This window comes from Dryobates pubescens, chromosome 1 (genome assembly GCF_014839835.1).
Source record: "Dryobates pubescens isolate bDryPub1 chromosome 1, bDryPub1.pri, whole genome shotgun sequence".
Taxonomy (NCBI): Eukaryota; Metazoa; Chordata; class Aves; order Piciformes; family Picidae; genus Dryobates; species Dryobates pubescens.
Genome location: NC_071612.1, coordinates 13,849,819 through 13,865,435, shown reverse-complemented (window position 1 = coordinate 13,865,435; position 15,617 = coordinate 13,849,819). Strand labels below are relative to the sequence as shown.

The window sequence follows — 15,617 nt, the reverse complement described above, 5'->3', positions numbered from 1 at the left end:
TTTAAGCTCAGTTATAATGTTTCTTCATACAGAAAATGCTAACACCCTTTCATTTGTTAATCCCTTTACTATCAGATGATGTCCTTCACTCATTTGGTAAATTACACATTTACATTCTGCTTATACCAAAAGAACAATTACTATTTCTTAAGGCATCAACAGATATTTTGGACCATTCTCTCAGTATTACCATTCAAAAAATCTGCCAGTAAGAGCTTATAGACAAAGGGGTTAAGCCCAGCAAGTTTTAACAGCAAACTGGAAATTTTACTATCAGTTAATTTGTGCAATGCAACAGCTGACCAAAAAAAAAAATAATAATAAAAGAGATGTTCTCTTTCAAGAAGTACAAATGGATCACTCTCACTGACTATGAAAGCCTGTGCAGTTGGTGTTTTCCTGGAAGGTAACAAAATAAGCTAGAAACAGAGTTGGATTTTTAAAGTGCAGTAGTTCTTTGCTTAATCTTTTCCAATCTTTCATCATTTCTTCAGAGCTATTATATCAAATGGACATGGAGCTAAAGTCAGACCAAACCTTCCCTCCATAGATGGCTTTGCAGCATTTTCAGGGTACAAAAAGGTAAAACTTTGCATTAAACTCACAAAAATCAAGAACAGCTCCATTTTTGCCAACTGCTCTCCCATGCACACACGTTTACCTAGAGAATAGTTGGAAGAGACACATCACTGGTTTTGTACTGCTGATCCATTTGTTAACACACATTCAGTTCTTGTGCTAGCACAAAGGCTGAACAACTATCAACTCTCTTTCCCATATTTGAGTCTGAACTTTGCTCAACAGTACCATTTCCTACTAACAGCATTTACATTAATTGCAAAAGTATTATCCAAGGACAGCTCATCATTTCTGCCTGGCAACTGGAGACTTTAGGATCCCCACCCATTCTGTGAGCCACCAACTGCAAGAATGGTGGCTGTCGTTGATTCTAGGGCAACTTCTACATCTCATGCCTCCAAGGCCCTACATTCAAACTACCACCAGCCCTCACGGGCTACTGACTGCAGGTGCAAACTACCCACTTACTGTGGCAGGTGCAAACTACCCACTCCCAAAGATAGAGTCCTGACAGACCTTGAGCCAGGCTTGCTCTGGCACCCCTTGGTCTGGGACTTGCCCTTCCAGTTAATTAAGACATTGACCACAGCCTACACTTGCAGGAGTATAAATGCAGTTCTGCTATGGAGAGGGGCTTGCTTGCTGGCTTGCCTGTTTGTCTGCTGGCTTTGCTTCTCACCCTCTCCACAGAGAAGCAGCTTGGCAGCCTGGAAAATCTCCCTTGGTGACTATATATACAGTGAGAATTTCCACATTTTGGGTCATCTCTCCAAACAGTTTAAATTGTTTTCCACAGTTTTTCCCAACAAACATTTGAACTTGTAATTTTATTGTGTTGCTAATGAATTCACAGTTTTTGCCTTCACAATACTTACCCATTCCAAATGGAATGAAGGTCTCTTTCTTAATGAGCTGGCCATTTTCATCCAGAAATCTTGATGGCAGAAATTCATCTGGTTTCTCCCAAATGTTAGGATCTCTGTGTACTGACCACAAGTTGGGCACAATCACACTGCCCTTGGGAATAGTATATCCCTGCAGCACTTTAAACAAAAGCACAGACAGAGAATATGACAAGTTGCTAGAAGTAAACATGAGAGACACACTATTCAAAAGACAACTAGAAGATGCCACAAAAAATGATACATATGCCTAGCTGTGGGCTGTACGTGTAGCAGGAGCTTAAGGCAAAGGTGATCTCTTGCCAGCCTTCTTGAGTCAGAATCACACAGGCCACAGCAGCTGGAAAGGCACCAAGTTATACCAACAGCTCCCTGTGGGGAAAAGGCAGCAGCAACTGTTAAGAATGCACTTTGCTGCAGGGAAGTGCTGTGACCTAGTTTCCTCCTGCTTCTGTGCTGTCACAGAGTCCCACCACAGTGAAGGTGGGGGTAAGGAAGTGGAACAGGTTTTGAACTCTTGTCACAAAAGGGGTTTGAAGTGACTTGTCTCATTTCAGCTTGTTGTACCTCATTGTCCTGCAAGCCCAAAACATTTTAAAAAGCAGATCAATTCAGTATGGGTTTGAAAGCCAAGTATTGCTGTCTCCCACTCACTTTAGCCAGTGTTCACCTATGTTTGTGAAAAAAGAGCCAAACAATAAGACTTGGGAAAGAATACTCGTTAACATCTTCCACAGAGGCAGAGCTCAATGGTATAAGCATTTCAAGCTTCAGCAAACCAACAGCTCCAAATTGGTGTCTTCAGATCTGTGTCAGATGGCCAAAACAAACTCTGCTGCTTCAGCTACAAAGGTGATGTCTCAGCTCCCAACTATCACTAGGCACATCAGTCAACATAAGCTGACCCCAGAAAAGAAATTGCTCTAAATTAGAAAACTTATGGCTGCTAGGCCAGACATCAGCATCTCCAGCCCACCTACTCTATAAATGGTGGTTTACATACTTGAGTTACATGTCTAATAAACGAGGTCTTTAAAAATTCTCACCAGATCTTCATCCACAAAAGAAATGTTCTAACAAGTCTCTGCAAATGCTTACCAGCGGTTTCTGAGGCCATTCGAGGGATAGAAAGGGGAACAACTGCTGTCATCCTTTGCACTTCCATAATGGTTGCCTCCGTGAAGGGCATTTGAGCCTTGTAGGTAAGAGAGGGAACTTTGTCACGTCCCAGAACTTCTTCAATTTCTGCTTGAACCTTCTCTATTCAAAGGGAATAAGAAAAACAGAAGATGATGCACAGTATGTGAGAAGACACCATCTTACTTTCGTTTGCCAACTCTCCATTGTTTACCTAGATTTGACAAAAATTACTACATATAACCATGCCAAGATAAGCCTTAGGAACACACTCAGTTCAGAATAAAACAACCAAGTGCAATCTTGACAACTGTCAAGAATAAAGTTACTGAGATGACAGACATTGCTAGCACTTCTGAACTGGGAAAGTGCAGGAAGCGTTCTGTTCCAGTTCCAAATGTATTCATAATCCCAGTTTAAAGGTTTAACTACACAGTAATGTGAATGGTGAAAACAAGCTTCTGGCCTGCATTAAAAAAAAATAACAAAAGGAGACTACAGGCTGTGTGTGTCTCATGTGGCCTCTGTCCCTGGGGAGATCCAGTTCTCAGAACTGGGAAAGGTGGTGAAGTGTTCAGAAAGCTTGCCATGCAGTTGCTTTAGATACTTCGTTCTGGAACAAAAATTCTTGTGCTGTTATCTCAAGCGTTGAAGCCATTTATTTTGCTGCTTCCTACTTTCTATTCTCAGAAACCAAAACTCAGCTATTTCACAGCTCCCCCAAAAGGCAGCAGCAGATGCTCCTTCCCCAACAAAGAACTTCTACAAAGGAAAACCAAAAACTAATGAGCTTATCTCTCCTCACATTCATGTGAGGCACAAAGCATCAAAATATTTCTTTGCCCCTTTCATGTCACTAAAGACTCAGCATACAACTAATGCTCTTTGTGGAAGTTTCCACGATGCAAGATTTGTTTCACCCACGTAGAGAATGACACACCTTTCCTTTCACCTATCTTGGAATCAGGCTGCACAAAAAGACAATCTTGAAAGAGAGAACTTCAAAAATGAATCTTTAATGCAAAAAAGTCAGTTTTTACCCTTGATGCCCCGAATACAGTGTGGTTGTCCTGCTTGCTTTTTTCAAGATTCAGAATCCAGGCTGCTCATACTCTGAGGGTTTTTTTTTCTTTTCTTTTCTCTTCTTAGTGCTGATTCAAGATTAAATAAAAGCTCAGTGCAAAAAAGTTTCCAGAGAAGCATTTGGAAATACCACATGATATGTGTCCAACAAACATTTGCTGCCGCCTACTGGGTTAGCCAGGAAAACAAGTTCTTACACGAGGAACACAGAGTGAAAAAATACCTCACTAACAACAGATTTGGTGTGGCTCTTGTTTGCCTCCTTTGTGGGATTTTGCTCCTTTTTAAATGACATGTTATGGCCCTGTATTCAGAGAGGCACAGCCACAGTAATTTACATTAGTAAAGTTTTCAACATCAAAAACAGTAATAAAAAATGGAGACTGTCCCACGCCATATCCTGAATAACATTTCCTCACAGTTAGTACTGACATGAGGAGCTACAGGGAAAGCCATCAACCACAGCTCACACCACCAACTGCAAAAATATAGATTTCAAGAGCCCTCTGCTACAGCATGGTATTCAAACTGCTTCAGTGCATTTCATGCATTTAAAAATCCCACAGATCTTCAGAAATCAAGGACCAAAACCAAGTGAGGAAAGAGACCACACCAAACACAACCCATTGCCTCCCTATATGTACCCTCACACACACTCATGCACTCTCATACTCTTGTCCCCTGTGAAAAGCAAAATTGTCTTCCATGAACAAATAGGTTCTTTCTGATTTTTCCCCTGGTAGTATTTCATGTGCCTTTCCATGTCTGTAATATTTGCTGCTGCTAAAATTCATGCAGTTCAAGTACTTCCTGGATAAAAAGAGGCCCCCAATATGACTCTCAGGCAATCAGGATACATAAGGAATGGGATACTAGAGGGAAGAGAATGACCCTCCACAACTAAGTGATACACTCTGGGACTATTTAGCTTATTTATATTATTTGACTGCAGCCATGGCAAAGGGCAAATCAGAGAGCAACAACAGAACTGTTGGAAGTCAGCAGAAGAGAGGAAAACAAGTAGCAGATATATGTGCGGTACAAGGCAGTAGGGAAGAGTTAATTAAAAACCTGTGGCCGTTTGAGGCTGTGCCTTTAAGAAAGGGGCACACTGGCTAAATGTTTATAAAATATTTTGGTATTCTAAACGAATTTCATTGGCCAAGTTGAGGTGGGAGGTGAGATTGGACCCAGGGGAGCTGGGAACTTTCTCTCAGTCTTCCTTTCTTCGCTGTCCCTTTCGGCTGGATCTGCTTCTGGGCTTCTTGCCAAGAGATAAGAACTAACACATTCCCTATGCCAGGCCTTTCTTCCTTTCCTGCCCTGTTAACCATCCACATCTCTTTCTTCTACCTCTTTGGGGGAGAAGGGAGGTAGGGGGGTGAAGGGGGCACAGGGGGAAGCCCCCTCTGTGGGGGTCTGGTTTCTGATTGTGTTTACTTGCTGTATATTCCTGTATATATTGTAAAATACCTGTATTTGTTGTGTTACATACAATCTGTTTCCTTGTAAAATATACTCTCATTTCTCCGACTGGGTTTAGCCATGGTCTCTTTCTCAGTGGGGGAGGGAAAGCAGAGCCTTTCCTTTCAAACCACTACAAAACCCAAACACAAAAATCTTACGCATCTCAAAAATGTATCTGATTTATCTAACTTGCATATCAAGTCAAGCAGTGGCAACACACAACCATTAAAAATAGAAGAATACGTCTATGCAATAAAATTTTACCTTGTCCTTGGTGGACTCTCTCTCCTGTTTACTGAACTGATGCCCTAATTTGCAATCTTTGCTCAGCAGTTTGGTTATTCTGTGCAATAAACTATGATCTTGACCTATTTAAAGAAATTACTGAAGACAGATATGTTCTGTAAACAAGTATCTGTTTGCTTACTTGCAAAGCAGCTGTAGCACGTGAACATCTCGTAATCTCAAATACGTGATAAACAATACTCCAGGACTGATGGGGAGAGGGCCTTGCAGCGATGCTGACCAGCTGATGTCATGGGTTTGTGTAAGTCCTATTTGCTTAAGCCATCTCAAATTTTATCTTCTACAGTGGGCAGTGTTTTACTTTCCCAGACTCAAAAAACTCCCTGCTCAGGAAGGCATAGAAGCAGACCCTACCCTTACATATTTCACATCCCTTGTACCACTACTACAGGCCTGGAATGCCACAATTGACCTTTTATGGTCAGGTTCCCTGGAACTGCTCAGGAAAGATAAAAGTTGTCCCCAAACAGAAGAAATGCATAGACTAAAAGGCCATTTAGATACTTAATACGCAGCACCAAACTAGAGATCATCACAGCAGAGCAGGATAGAGAATGTCCTGTTAGATGTCAACCTTTCAAGTTGCACATATGCTCGTACTGTTTGCAATCCAAAAGCCTTCTCCACTGTCACTGCTCCTGTTTTCGAACATTCATCTAGAGATTTACAGTCTGGAATAAAACACCTGCAATAAAAACAGTCTTACCTTGTACTTCTGGGTAGAGAGACATGTAGAGCAGACACCACAGTAAGGTGTTGGAAGTAGTGTCTGTGCCTGCAATGAAGAGGTCACCAATGATGAAAAACAGGTAGTCTTCATTAAAACTGCTTTCCTTGTTGTTCTTTTCCTCTTCTGCATGGATGAAGTACATATCAATGAAGTCCCTGGGATGGGCTGTATCCAGTGTATCCCTGTGCTGTGCAATGATTTTCTTTAGGAAAGCAGTAATATCTAATTCTGTTTTCCTAAGCTCCCAGAAAGGTCCAAAGGGAAGGTAGTACAGCCAAGGGCAGATATTGACCAGCATCATGTAGCTGTTCACGCTCAGCTCCAGTGCACGGGCCATGTTCTTCAGCATCGTCTTGAACTCATCATCTTCATAGTTAAACCTCTTGCCAAAGGCCATGGAGCAGATGACATTGGACACTGCGTTGCGAATGATCGGAAAGGGATTAAATGAATCTTTTCCATGCTTCAGCATTTCCTCTTTTATAAACTTCAGCTCCTCGATGATTTTAGGCTCTAAACTGTGTCTTCCTACTCCAAAATGACGCAGTGTTGAGAGAGAGAACTTCCTCTGTTGCTTCCAGATAGGGCCATAAGGTGCAAAAATAACACCTGGAAGAGAAAGAGTGTGAAACCAAAATGCTGTATTGTCAAGAAGAAATTGTTTGACGGGGCCTGCAACCCAAGAGCAAGAAAAAAAGGAAATGATACATGGCAAACATATCCCAAGCGCTGAGCTAGGAGCTACAGGAAGCACAACAAGGTTCTTTTTAACAGATGTGGGAAGTCCTGTCCCTCCTATTCCCTATCAGGGAAATGACTCAAATAGATACAGTCATAGTTCTCCGAGTCTTTGCAATACACTAACAGATGCAGAAAACATACTGCAGATGCTTTATTACAAATGGTAAAAGTTCTGCAGAAATTCTTACTCTGGGACAAGTCAGCCTTTTCTCCCCAAAGTCCTGAGACACACCAAGGCAGAACAGAATATATTAAAATACAAACTGGTTTGCAGGGCTTTTTTCCCCCACTTCGTGTTGCACAAACTTCAATATCATTTGTGCATGTACCTATTTCTGCTACAAACAAGGTTTTTCTTTAGCTTATAGTCAAAACACAGGATACACAGGCTGCAAACAAACTGTTAAGGTGAAGATAGATTCAGAGACACCTGGCAAAAACCTACCTGATTTGCATCTCGAGAGTTTTGATGCCTCCAGGCACATGTTCTGCATGATTGTGTCATAATGAAACACCACTGCAATTAAATCCTTTTGTTTCAACTATAAAGATTGCTTGCTTACAAACAGAAACACCTCTGTATCTGAATTAACAGACCACACACCAAAGGTACCACAGGACAACAAAATACACAACCTGCTATTTCTGAAGTTTAGTATTTTCATGGTTAACCTGAGGAAAGTTAAAGTCATCAAAACACAGAGTAGTTCTGCTTTCATTCCTCTAGTAAAATGACACTGCATCTGGGTTTTTTTTCTGGAAATGAAAAGATACTTTATAAAAGTAACAGCAATTCTTCTGCCAAGTGCTAAGCTTAACATTAAATTTAACAGGAAGAGAAACGGCCACAAGAAATTAGAATAGAAAGATGGACCATCCTTAACGTTACCTACATTTTTATTACAACTTACTGTTCATAGCCCCTATTTCAAAAAGAAAAATAAATAAGAGATCTATAGCTAGAAACAGGATTCTCTAGATGTGTAAATGAGGTAGCTGCACTCAGAAGGGTCTGCAATCCCAAGTGTAACATAGCTGGGAAGATTTCTAGACAGATTTTCTGATTACATTATTTACCCATAGCAGTAATAAACCCATGACCTAGTTCCAAAGGCCCTGAACAAAATAAGGAGAACATCATAAACAGCCAGAACAATCTAAGAATCAGCTGAACTTCATCTTCTCTGCATGAAGACATTCCTTAGGAAATTTATTCAAATGTCTGCTCCTTGACACTTTAAAAACAGAACCAAAACTTACTCAGAATCCCTTTCTCAAGTAATGTTTGCTGGTAGCACTGGTGTCCTCAAATAGGGCAGGTGAAAGAACAGGCTTATTTAGAGCTGAACTTGGCCAAGCTCATGTAAGTAACACAACAGCTTGGTAAGTTTTATGGGCAACTAGGCAACCCTCGTGTAAGAGTCTTGGGGCCTGAAAGCAGATATGGTGACCTTTCAGATAAAAAAAACTTAAATGTAAAGCAATGTCACATCCCTGCTGCAAAGAACAAGAAACACAGAATTCACTGCATTCAAGGGAAAGGAAATTTGCCACAAGCCTGAACACGTTTTACAGCACCACTAAAACAGAACTCATATTTAATCACTCTTTCCCTTTTCTCCCACAGTCCTTGCTAAATCATAAATGTACTGATCTAAAAATATTCATGCACTGTAACAACAAACACACACCAGTAAGATCTGTCTCAGACCAGTATCATTACATCAGCATCATTAATATTTTCCCTTTTTTTAATCCTTTATACCAATTACAGCAATGGTACCCAATTGCTTTTTAACACAATGTCTAGGTCACTTACTTCTTATCTTTACTAGGGTAATTCTGATACAGTATAAAAATGAGGAAAAATGTTTCAGGCACTTAAGCAATAGATTTCTCTGGCTTCAGGAAAACAGCAGACTTGTAGTATGCTAACTGTTGTGAAACTTGTTTGTCTTTCTGTTTTCCTGAAGTTCCTAAACCTGCGATGGACCTAAAACCTAAACATGAAGAAATTCTGTCATGAGGCCGTCATGTGTTTAACCTCTCTGTGACCTATTTTTGTGAACGCTAATGAACTCTGCTTTGACCTACTAAAAGGAGAGTAAAAATATGCTCAGCAGGTTTTCATGATTTAGCACCGGACTTAGCAGTTAGATAATGGCTGGGGCCTGATGATCTTAAACTCTATGATCTTGGGAAGCTGAATAATACACCTATACATAGAATAGAATACATGGAATAAACCAGGTTGGAAGAGACCTTCAAGATCATCGCGTCCAACCCATCAACCAATCCAACCCACCTAAACAACTAACCCATGGCACCAAGCACCCCATCAAGTCTTCTCCTGAAAACCTCCAATGACGGCGACTCCACCACCTCCCCGGGCAGCCCATTCCAATGGGCAATCACGCTCTCTGTATAGAACTTTTTCCTAACATCCAACCTAAACCTCCCCTGGCGCAGCCTGAGACTGTGCAAACATCTCAGCAACAGTAACCCTCCTGCAGGCAGCAGAGGCTAGGCAGCTATGGGTCGTCACAGAAGACTGCTCCTAGCCATCATTACTTTGGGAAGAACTGAGGAAGCAGGCAATTACTCCATGCTGTTTGCCAGTGTTTCGAATTTCTTGTCCTGATAGAACTAAAACTAGAAAGCCCATGGGTTCCTGAAGTCCCTGCATAAACACCATTCTTTTTCTTGCAAAAAAAAAAAAAAAAAGGTAAAGGGATCAGGCATTTAGGTCACCATGAGGTCATCTGTCGTGCATCACAGCCCTGTGAAGTTCATAGGGATGCTACATATTCACCTAAAGGTAGGACGAGTATCTCCCTGTATGCATTCTGTCACCAGCAGCTCAAAGGACGAGCACGATCAGCAAAAAGCAAGCAGATGGTTCAGTCTGCAACTCACAACAGTCATTTAAACGTTTCAGCAAAGCTGCCACAAAACCGAAAGGCTGCTGCTGGATGCTTTTGCTCGTCCTGGCAACTCACAAAGACTGTGTCAGCTCGCCCAAGCCGGACCCGCCGGGACCGCGGCTCGCACCTTCCTGGCCCCTCAGCAGCCGCCCCCGGGGGTCCTTACCCTTCTTGTGAGTGATCATGACGACGATGGGGACGGAGGGCCGGTCACTGAACACCTCTGCCTTTTGCACCAGCGCCTCCCGCACCGCCTCGAAGGTGTTGAGGATGATGACGGGCCAGCTGCCCACGAAGAGCCGGAAAACGCTGCCGTACATCTTGGTGAGGCCGGTGAGGAAGACGTGCGGGGAGAAGGCGGGGGAGCCCCGATCGCCGTCCGGTACCTCCACCGCCCATCTCCTTAGCAGCGGCGGCGGCAGCAGGGCGAAGCCAAAGTTACCCACCAGCGGCCAGGGCGCCGGGCCCGGCGGCAGCCCCGACAGCGCCCGCGGCCGCCGCAGCAGCCAGTAGCAGCCCAACCAGCACAAGGCCACTAGCAACAGCTCGGTGGCCGTAGGGGCCCTCAGCAGCCAAAGCCCTTCAGCCATCCCTTCAGGCAGCCTGCGCTCGCACCTCGCCGCTGGGCCCCCGCACTCCTCCTCCTCTCCCCGCCCCGTCCTCGCCCCCAACCCCGCGCGTAGCAGCTTAAAATGGCGGGGGCGGGCGGGAGGCGAGGCCTGCTTGGCGCCCTGACCCTGTCCCCGCCGCAGTGTGGGCGGGTAGCGGTCCGCCCCGCGGCCGGGCTCCACCGGCAGGCTGGAGATAACGGGGAAGGCAGAGGGAAGGCAGAGGGAAGGCAGAGGGAAGGCAGAGGGAAGGCAGAGGGAAGGCAGAGGGAAGGCAGAGGGAAGGCAGAGGGAAGGCAGAGGGAAGGCAGAGGGAAGGCAGAGGGAAGGCAGAGGGAAGGCAGAGGGAAGGCAGAGGGAAGGCAGAGGGAAGGCAGAGGGAAGGCAGAGGGAAGGCAGAGGGAAGGCAGAGGGAAGGCAGCTCGGCGGGGTTTTCATCCGCTAGCGCCAGCGCCGGGGGCACGGCCCTCAACACCCCCAAAAAAATGCCAGAGTGGGTGTGCAAGGACGCAGTTAATGAAGGGTCGGCAGTTCGAATTTGTGATTTCTGTGGTGCTGTTTTTATTTTTGTGTTTTGTTTGGAGGTTTTGTTTTCATTTGTGTTTTGTGGAGGTGGTATTGTGTTCGGCTTCGGTTTGTTTTCCTGTGGTCGGTGGTTGCCGGGGGGTGGGGGGGTGGGGTTGGTGGTTTTAATGGGGGTTCCAAAATTCTCTTGACCAGACCCGGACAATGGAAAAAAATAAAATCTGTCCCAGGTCTGGTTGTAGTGGGGTTTAGAAAGAAAGCAGAGAGAGGGTCCTTCTTCCTCTTCCCAAATTTCATCTTCAATTACTAACCTGTAATACCTTCTCAGCTTTAGGTTAGGTAGCTGCTTGGCAAATGCAGGACTGCAGAGGGGCTCCTCAGAGCTGGACCTGAATTTCACTGGGGAAGACAGCTTAGTTCTCATTCTTCCTCATGAAAAAATAAGCAACTCGTTTCCAGGGTAACTTCCTCCTCCTCATGAAATACCCCTTGGTGCACCTTCGAGTTAAAAATGCATTGAATTTGAGATGTTGATTAGGTATTGAATAGTGAAAAAGGCTACTGCATGGTCTTCCAAACCATTACTGTGAAGTGTTTGAGTAAGGACTCTTGATACTCCTTTTTACTAAAGGAGAAACACTGTTGGCATAATGCAAGTACAGCGCCTTCAATGTATGCTCCAGAAGTTAAAAATGCAAACAACAAGTCGTGCTTACCTTTTTAAAAAGAATGTTTGTTTTTCTTTTAACAAATAGTTGAACATTCAAGTAAAGGGAGTGACAAATGCCTCTTGAAAGAGTGGCTGTAATACATTAAAAAAGTTTTATTGCAATTATACAGACATTACAGACATTTTAGAAATACATGAAGCTTCAAATGGTCAAGATCAGTTTTCTTCTATGCAATTAAGGCAACTGGATGCAATGGCTCTCTAATATAAATAACAAATAGGTATTTACTAGCCATGGATTAAAGTAGAAAAACCCCAAGATCACAGATTTAAATTGGTAAAAGAGAATGCAGCTTCATTTTATCTGTATTTGGTAGAAATCTGGTAGTGAATTACAATGTACCAAATAAAATGCATCTATTAGAAAAATACAGAAAAAAGCAGCTGAAAATTTATCTGGACCAAAGACATTTCAAATTGGAATCTCAAGGAGAGTTTAAATTCTGCAGTCTCAAAAGAAAAAGCCAAGCTATTCAGCACAGCTGAAATGTTACTGGGTTTGTGTATCCTCTTCATGAAACAGTAATTGACTTCCTCAGTGTAGTTGAGAAGCAACAGTAGATAAAAAGAAATTCTCTCACCACATCCCTATGCAATTGTAAGATCGACTTCAGGAGCACGTGGCCAACCCTAGGTTGCCAAGAGATCAGTAAATTAATTCTATGAAAGTAGTTTCATTTTGCTTAAAACTGGTGTGAAATTTAATCGTTGCACAATATGTTAAAGGGATGCTTCTGCTCAAAAATACTAACATTTTTTCCAACATTAGTTTTTCCAACTGGAACCAAATATCTTATTTTTAAAGCATAAAATTAAGAGCAAAATATAACCAAGTACTTCACTAATATTTTGTATAACCCAAATAACTACATAAACAAGATTTAACACTGTAATGCTTTCCTTGGAAATCATTCCTCTTCAGTCCTACTATTGGTGTAACAAATCTAATCCCCGTTTAATTCTGCACGGAAGGAAAATCCACTCCTCAACCTCTTTTGCCAAAAAATTGAGTAATCAAAGCATTTGATGACTCTTAACAGAAAAAAATTCTCCATGAAACAAAAAAAACCTCCCAGAGCAAAGATGCATTACAACATGTGTTTTTTAAAAACTACTAGTTCAAATGAACTCATTTTTCTTTAAAGATAACCAAGTTACAGAGTTAAGGCCCAAGCAGAAACATTGGAAGTTTAATTAACAGTGGACTCTCAAAAGCAATGTAATATTCCTGTCTGAAACTTTCTCCCAACCTTTGAATCCTATAAACATGACTGTTCACCAGTTCTTTTATATCATTAAGTTAGCACTCACTCTCTTGAGGTATAGGCTGTGGTTTTACATGTTTTGTTTAAGCTTGCAGGCAGCCTTTTGGGTTTTATTTCCACAGGGACTCTGTTTTACAATATTCTCCTTTTCCAAAGAATATTAAAAATATTTGGAAGTTCAGAGTTGGGCTAGTGCAGTGACAATCAATCATGCTTCTGTAACATGTCAGCAGATAAGGCTAAAAACTTGTTCTCAGTCAAGTGCATGTCACAAGCTTGCAAAGGTTTTGGTTTTGCAGGGCATTTAAATGTGCAGCTATTTATCTGTTTCTATTTCTGTCAATATTGCATTTGGGTTTGGTCAATTAAAAGACAACCTGTTTTCTCTGAAGCATCTAGTAGTTAAAAGACAGGAAAGTTGTGTTTCAATGTGGCTTAAACTCTTATGGATGATTCTGTTCTATTTTTGGATTTTCCAACTATTCTACTATTAAAGTCAGCACTGAGACCAGCAGCAAGACAATACATACTGCTGTTACTAGACTACCCATCTTCACTCAACCAGAAACCCAGCCAACCCTGCTTTTGTGATGATGGATTTGCTTCTGCTTTAAGTTACTCTAGACCTAGAATACTCTTTGCACAGATGCAGAAGTTCAGTAAAAGAGATCTTAGAGAAGCCATTTATTAAGTACTAGGTCCAAGTGATTGAAGACAACTTATTTCAGTACATGAAAGATAGCGGCTTTGTGACCAAAACCTCTGGGTGCAACTACTTTAGAGCAGGGAAAGTGTGCCACAGTATTCCAGACTATACCCATGTACATGCCCTCTGTTCGCTCACCAGTGCGCCTGGATGCAGCACCCACTCTGCATGTTCACTTGTCCATATCAGGAGCATCGTATTTATTCTGGAGTTGACTATAGCAGGATTTACAGGCAGATGATTTTACAACTGCAAGTTGAAAGTAAGGGCCTTTAAACAAGAACTAAAAATGCTTCTTAATGATTTGGAAGTGTGCTGTCCTTCATTGTATGCAACATAAAATCATAACCAAAGTGGGGGGCAAGGCAACAGGAAGGATAAAATGGTTTTTCCATCTTAAAAGGAGGGGTTTGTGAAACTTTAAAACAAAGCTAGAAGATTACTTCACTGTTTGACAATCTAAATAATCCTAGTTTAAGGCTCTTTCATATGTTTTTATAATGTTCTTCTTGGAATTGCCCTGAGAAGTCTCAAGTTTCACTTCTGTTCTTTAGTCACGGTTATGCGGTCACGTTCTTTCACAAGTTAGTTCATCTGAAGTTTCATCAGAAGATGGAGCTCCATTGCATAACCAATGTGCTCCTAATGCAGTTTTGTCCATTTCACATTCCTTCTCTGCCTCCAAGGCTTTAACAATGATGACAAAACCAGAATATTTTTTAATAACTTAGCTGATGCCTTAAATCCTACCTAATACAATTCTTACATTTTAGATCAAGTTTCATAAGATAAGTATCCTAAGGATGTATGAAAACTTCATGTTGGACTGGTAGGCTAGACCATACACATTCCTAACATTTTCCTGCATTAAAAATACTTACTGTGATATTTTGCAGGTTTTACATAAAACAGAAGAGTCATGTTTATGTAAAAGGCATCTGGAACAGGCTTAAAAATAGAGAAATTTTGCTTTATTGAAAAAGTGTCACAACAGCTTTCCTTAACGGTCACGGGTAAGAAGAAAACAATCAGCTCTTGACAGTTTTAAGGAAATCATTAGCACCATAAATGGACAGAGGGTTTTGATTTTTAAAGGGGTGTGTGGCCCTGTAAGTAGCCCAACAAAGTATTGCATTTTATTGCACACAGGCTGACCACAAAGTTTCAACTTGTATGTGCTGAGTAAACCACATTAGACAAATTCTTTAACACATTTTTTACCAAATTCATGGTCATCAGTGCAAGTGATTAAGACAGATAGCACCTCTGGAGATAAAAAGCTACAAGATGCTCACGTTACTGCTTTTCTTAAAGTACAGCTAGTGCAATATACATTGTTTTTACACAGTGAACAGACTGCAGTGTCATACCAATCAACTCTAGTATCCCAGGGCACGCAGCAAGCCACAGCACTCATTCATCATCCACTTCACCAAAAGAGATGATCTTCTAGAGAGCATCATCCTGAAAATTTGCAACATAAAAGCCAACTCTTGCTAGTTCTGAGCAGTTTATGTAAAAAATGAGGCCCAGCTTGCAAACGTTAGTAGAACCTGCAGCACAGAAGGTCTCTAAGTAGCGTCTTTTGTTACTGCACTGTTAATGCTGTACAGCATTTGCAGAACTGGACCTTAAGGCTATGAAAGAGGCCATGTATTAGATCATTATTGTGCAAGCATTACAGCATTCCTCTGTTACCATCTAGGGTTCCTCAGTAGCCAACCACTTTTCCTGCCTACTTCTCTCCAGATTGGGCATTTTGCTTCAATTATTGCACAGCAACCTAGGCAAAAATCACACAAGAAAGGTTGTGAACTTGGTGAGGATGAAGCCATATTGCAGTTAGAAGTGACATCCTGCCCTGGTTTTACAGAAGTCCTCAGAGCTGTTCTTAAAGACACAAGGAAAACGTGA

General features: G+C 42.0%; 1 protein-coding gene across 1 annotated transcript; it reads right to left on the bottom strand.

Annotated features, from left to right (window-relative positions):
* Positions 1–325: 325 nt before the first annotated feature.
* Positions 326–10,442, bottom strand: LOC104301814 (cytochrome P450 2U1). Its single transcript, XM_054161668.1, has 5 exons — positions 10,036–10,442; positions 6,181–6,813; positions 2,580–2,741; positions 1,455–1,622; positions 326–661 (listed from the first exon to the last, which is right to left on the bottom strand). The coding sequence occupies exons 1-5, from the start codon at positions 10,187–10,189 to the stop codon at positions 483–485; spliced, it is 1,296 nt and encodes a 431-aa protein (XP_054017643.1). The 5' UTR covers positions 10,190–10,442; the 3' UTR covers positions 326–482.
* Positions 10,443–15,617: the final 5,175 nt, after the last annotated feature.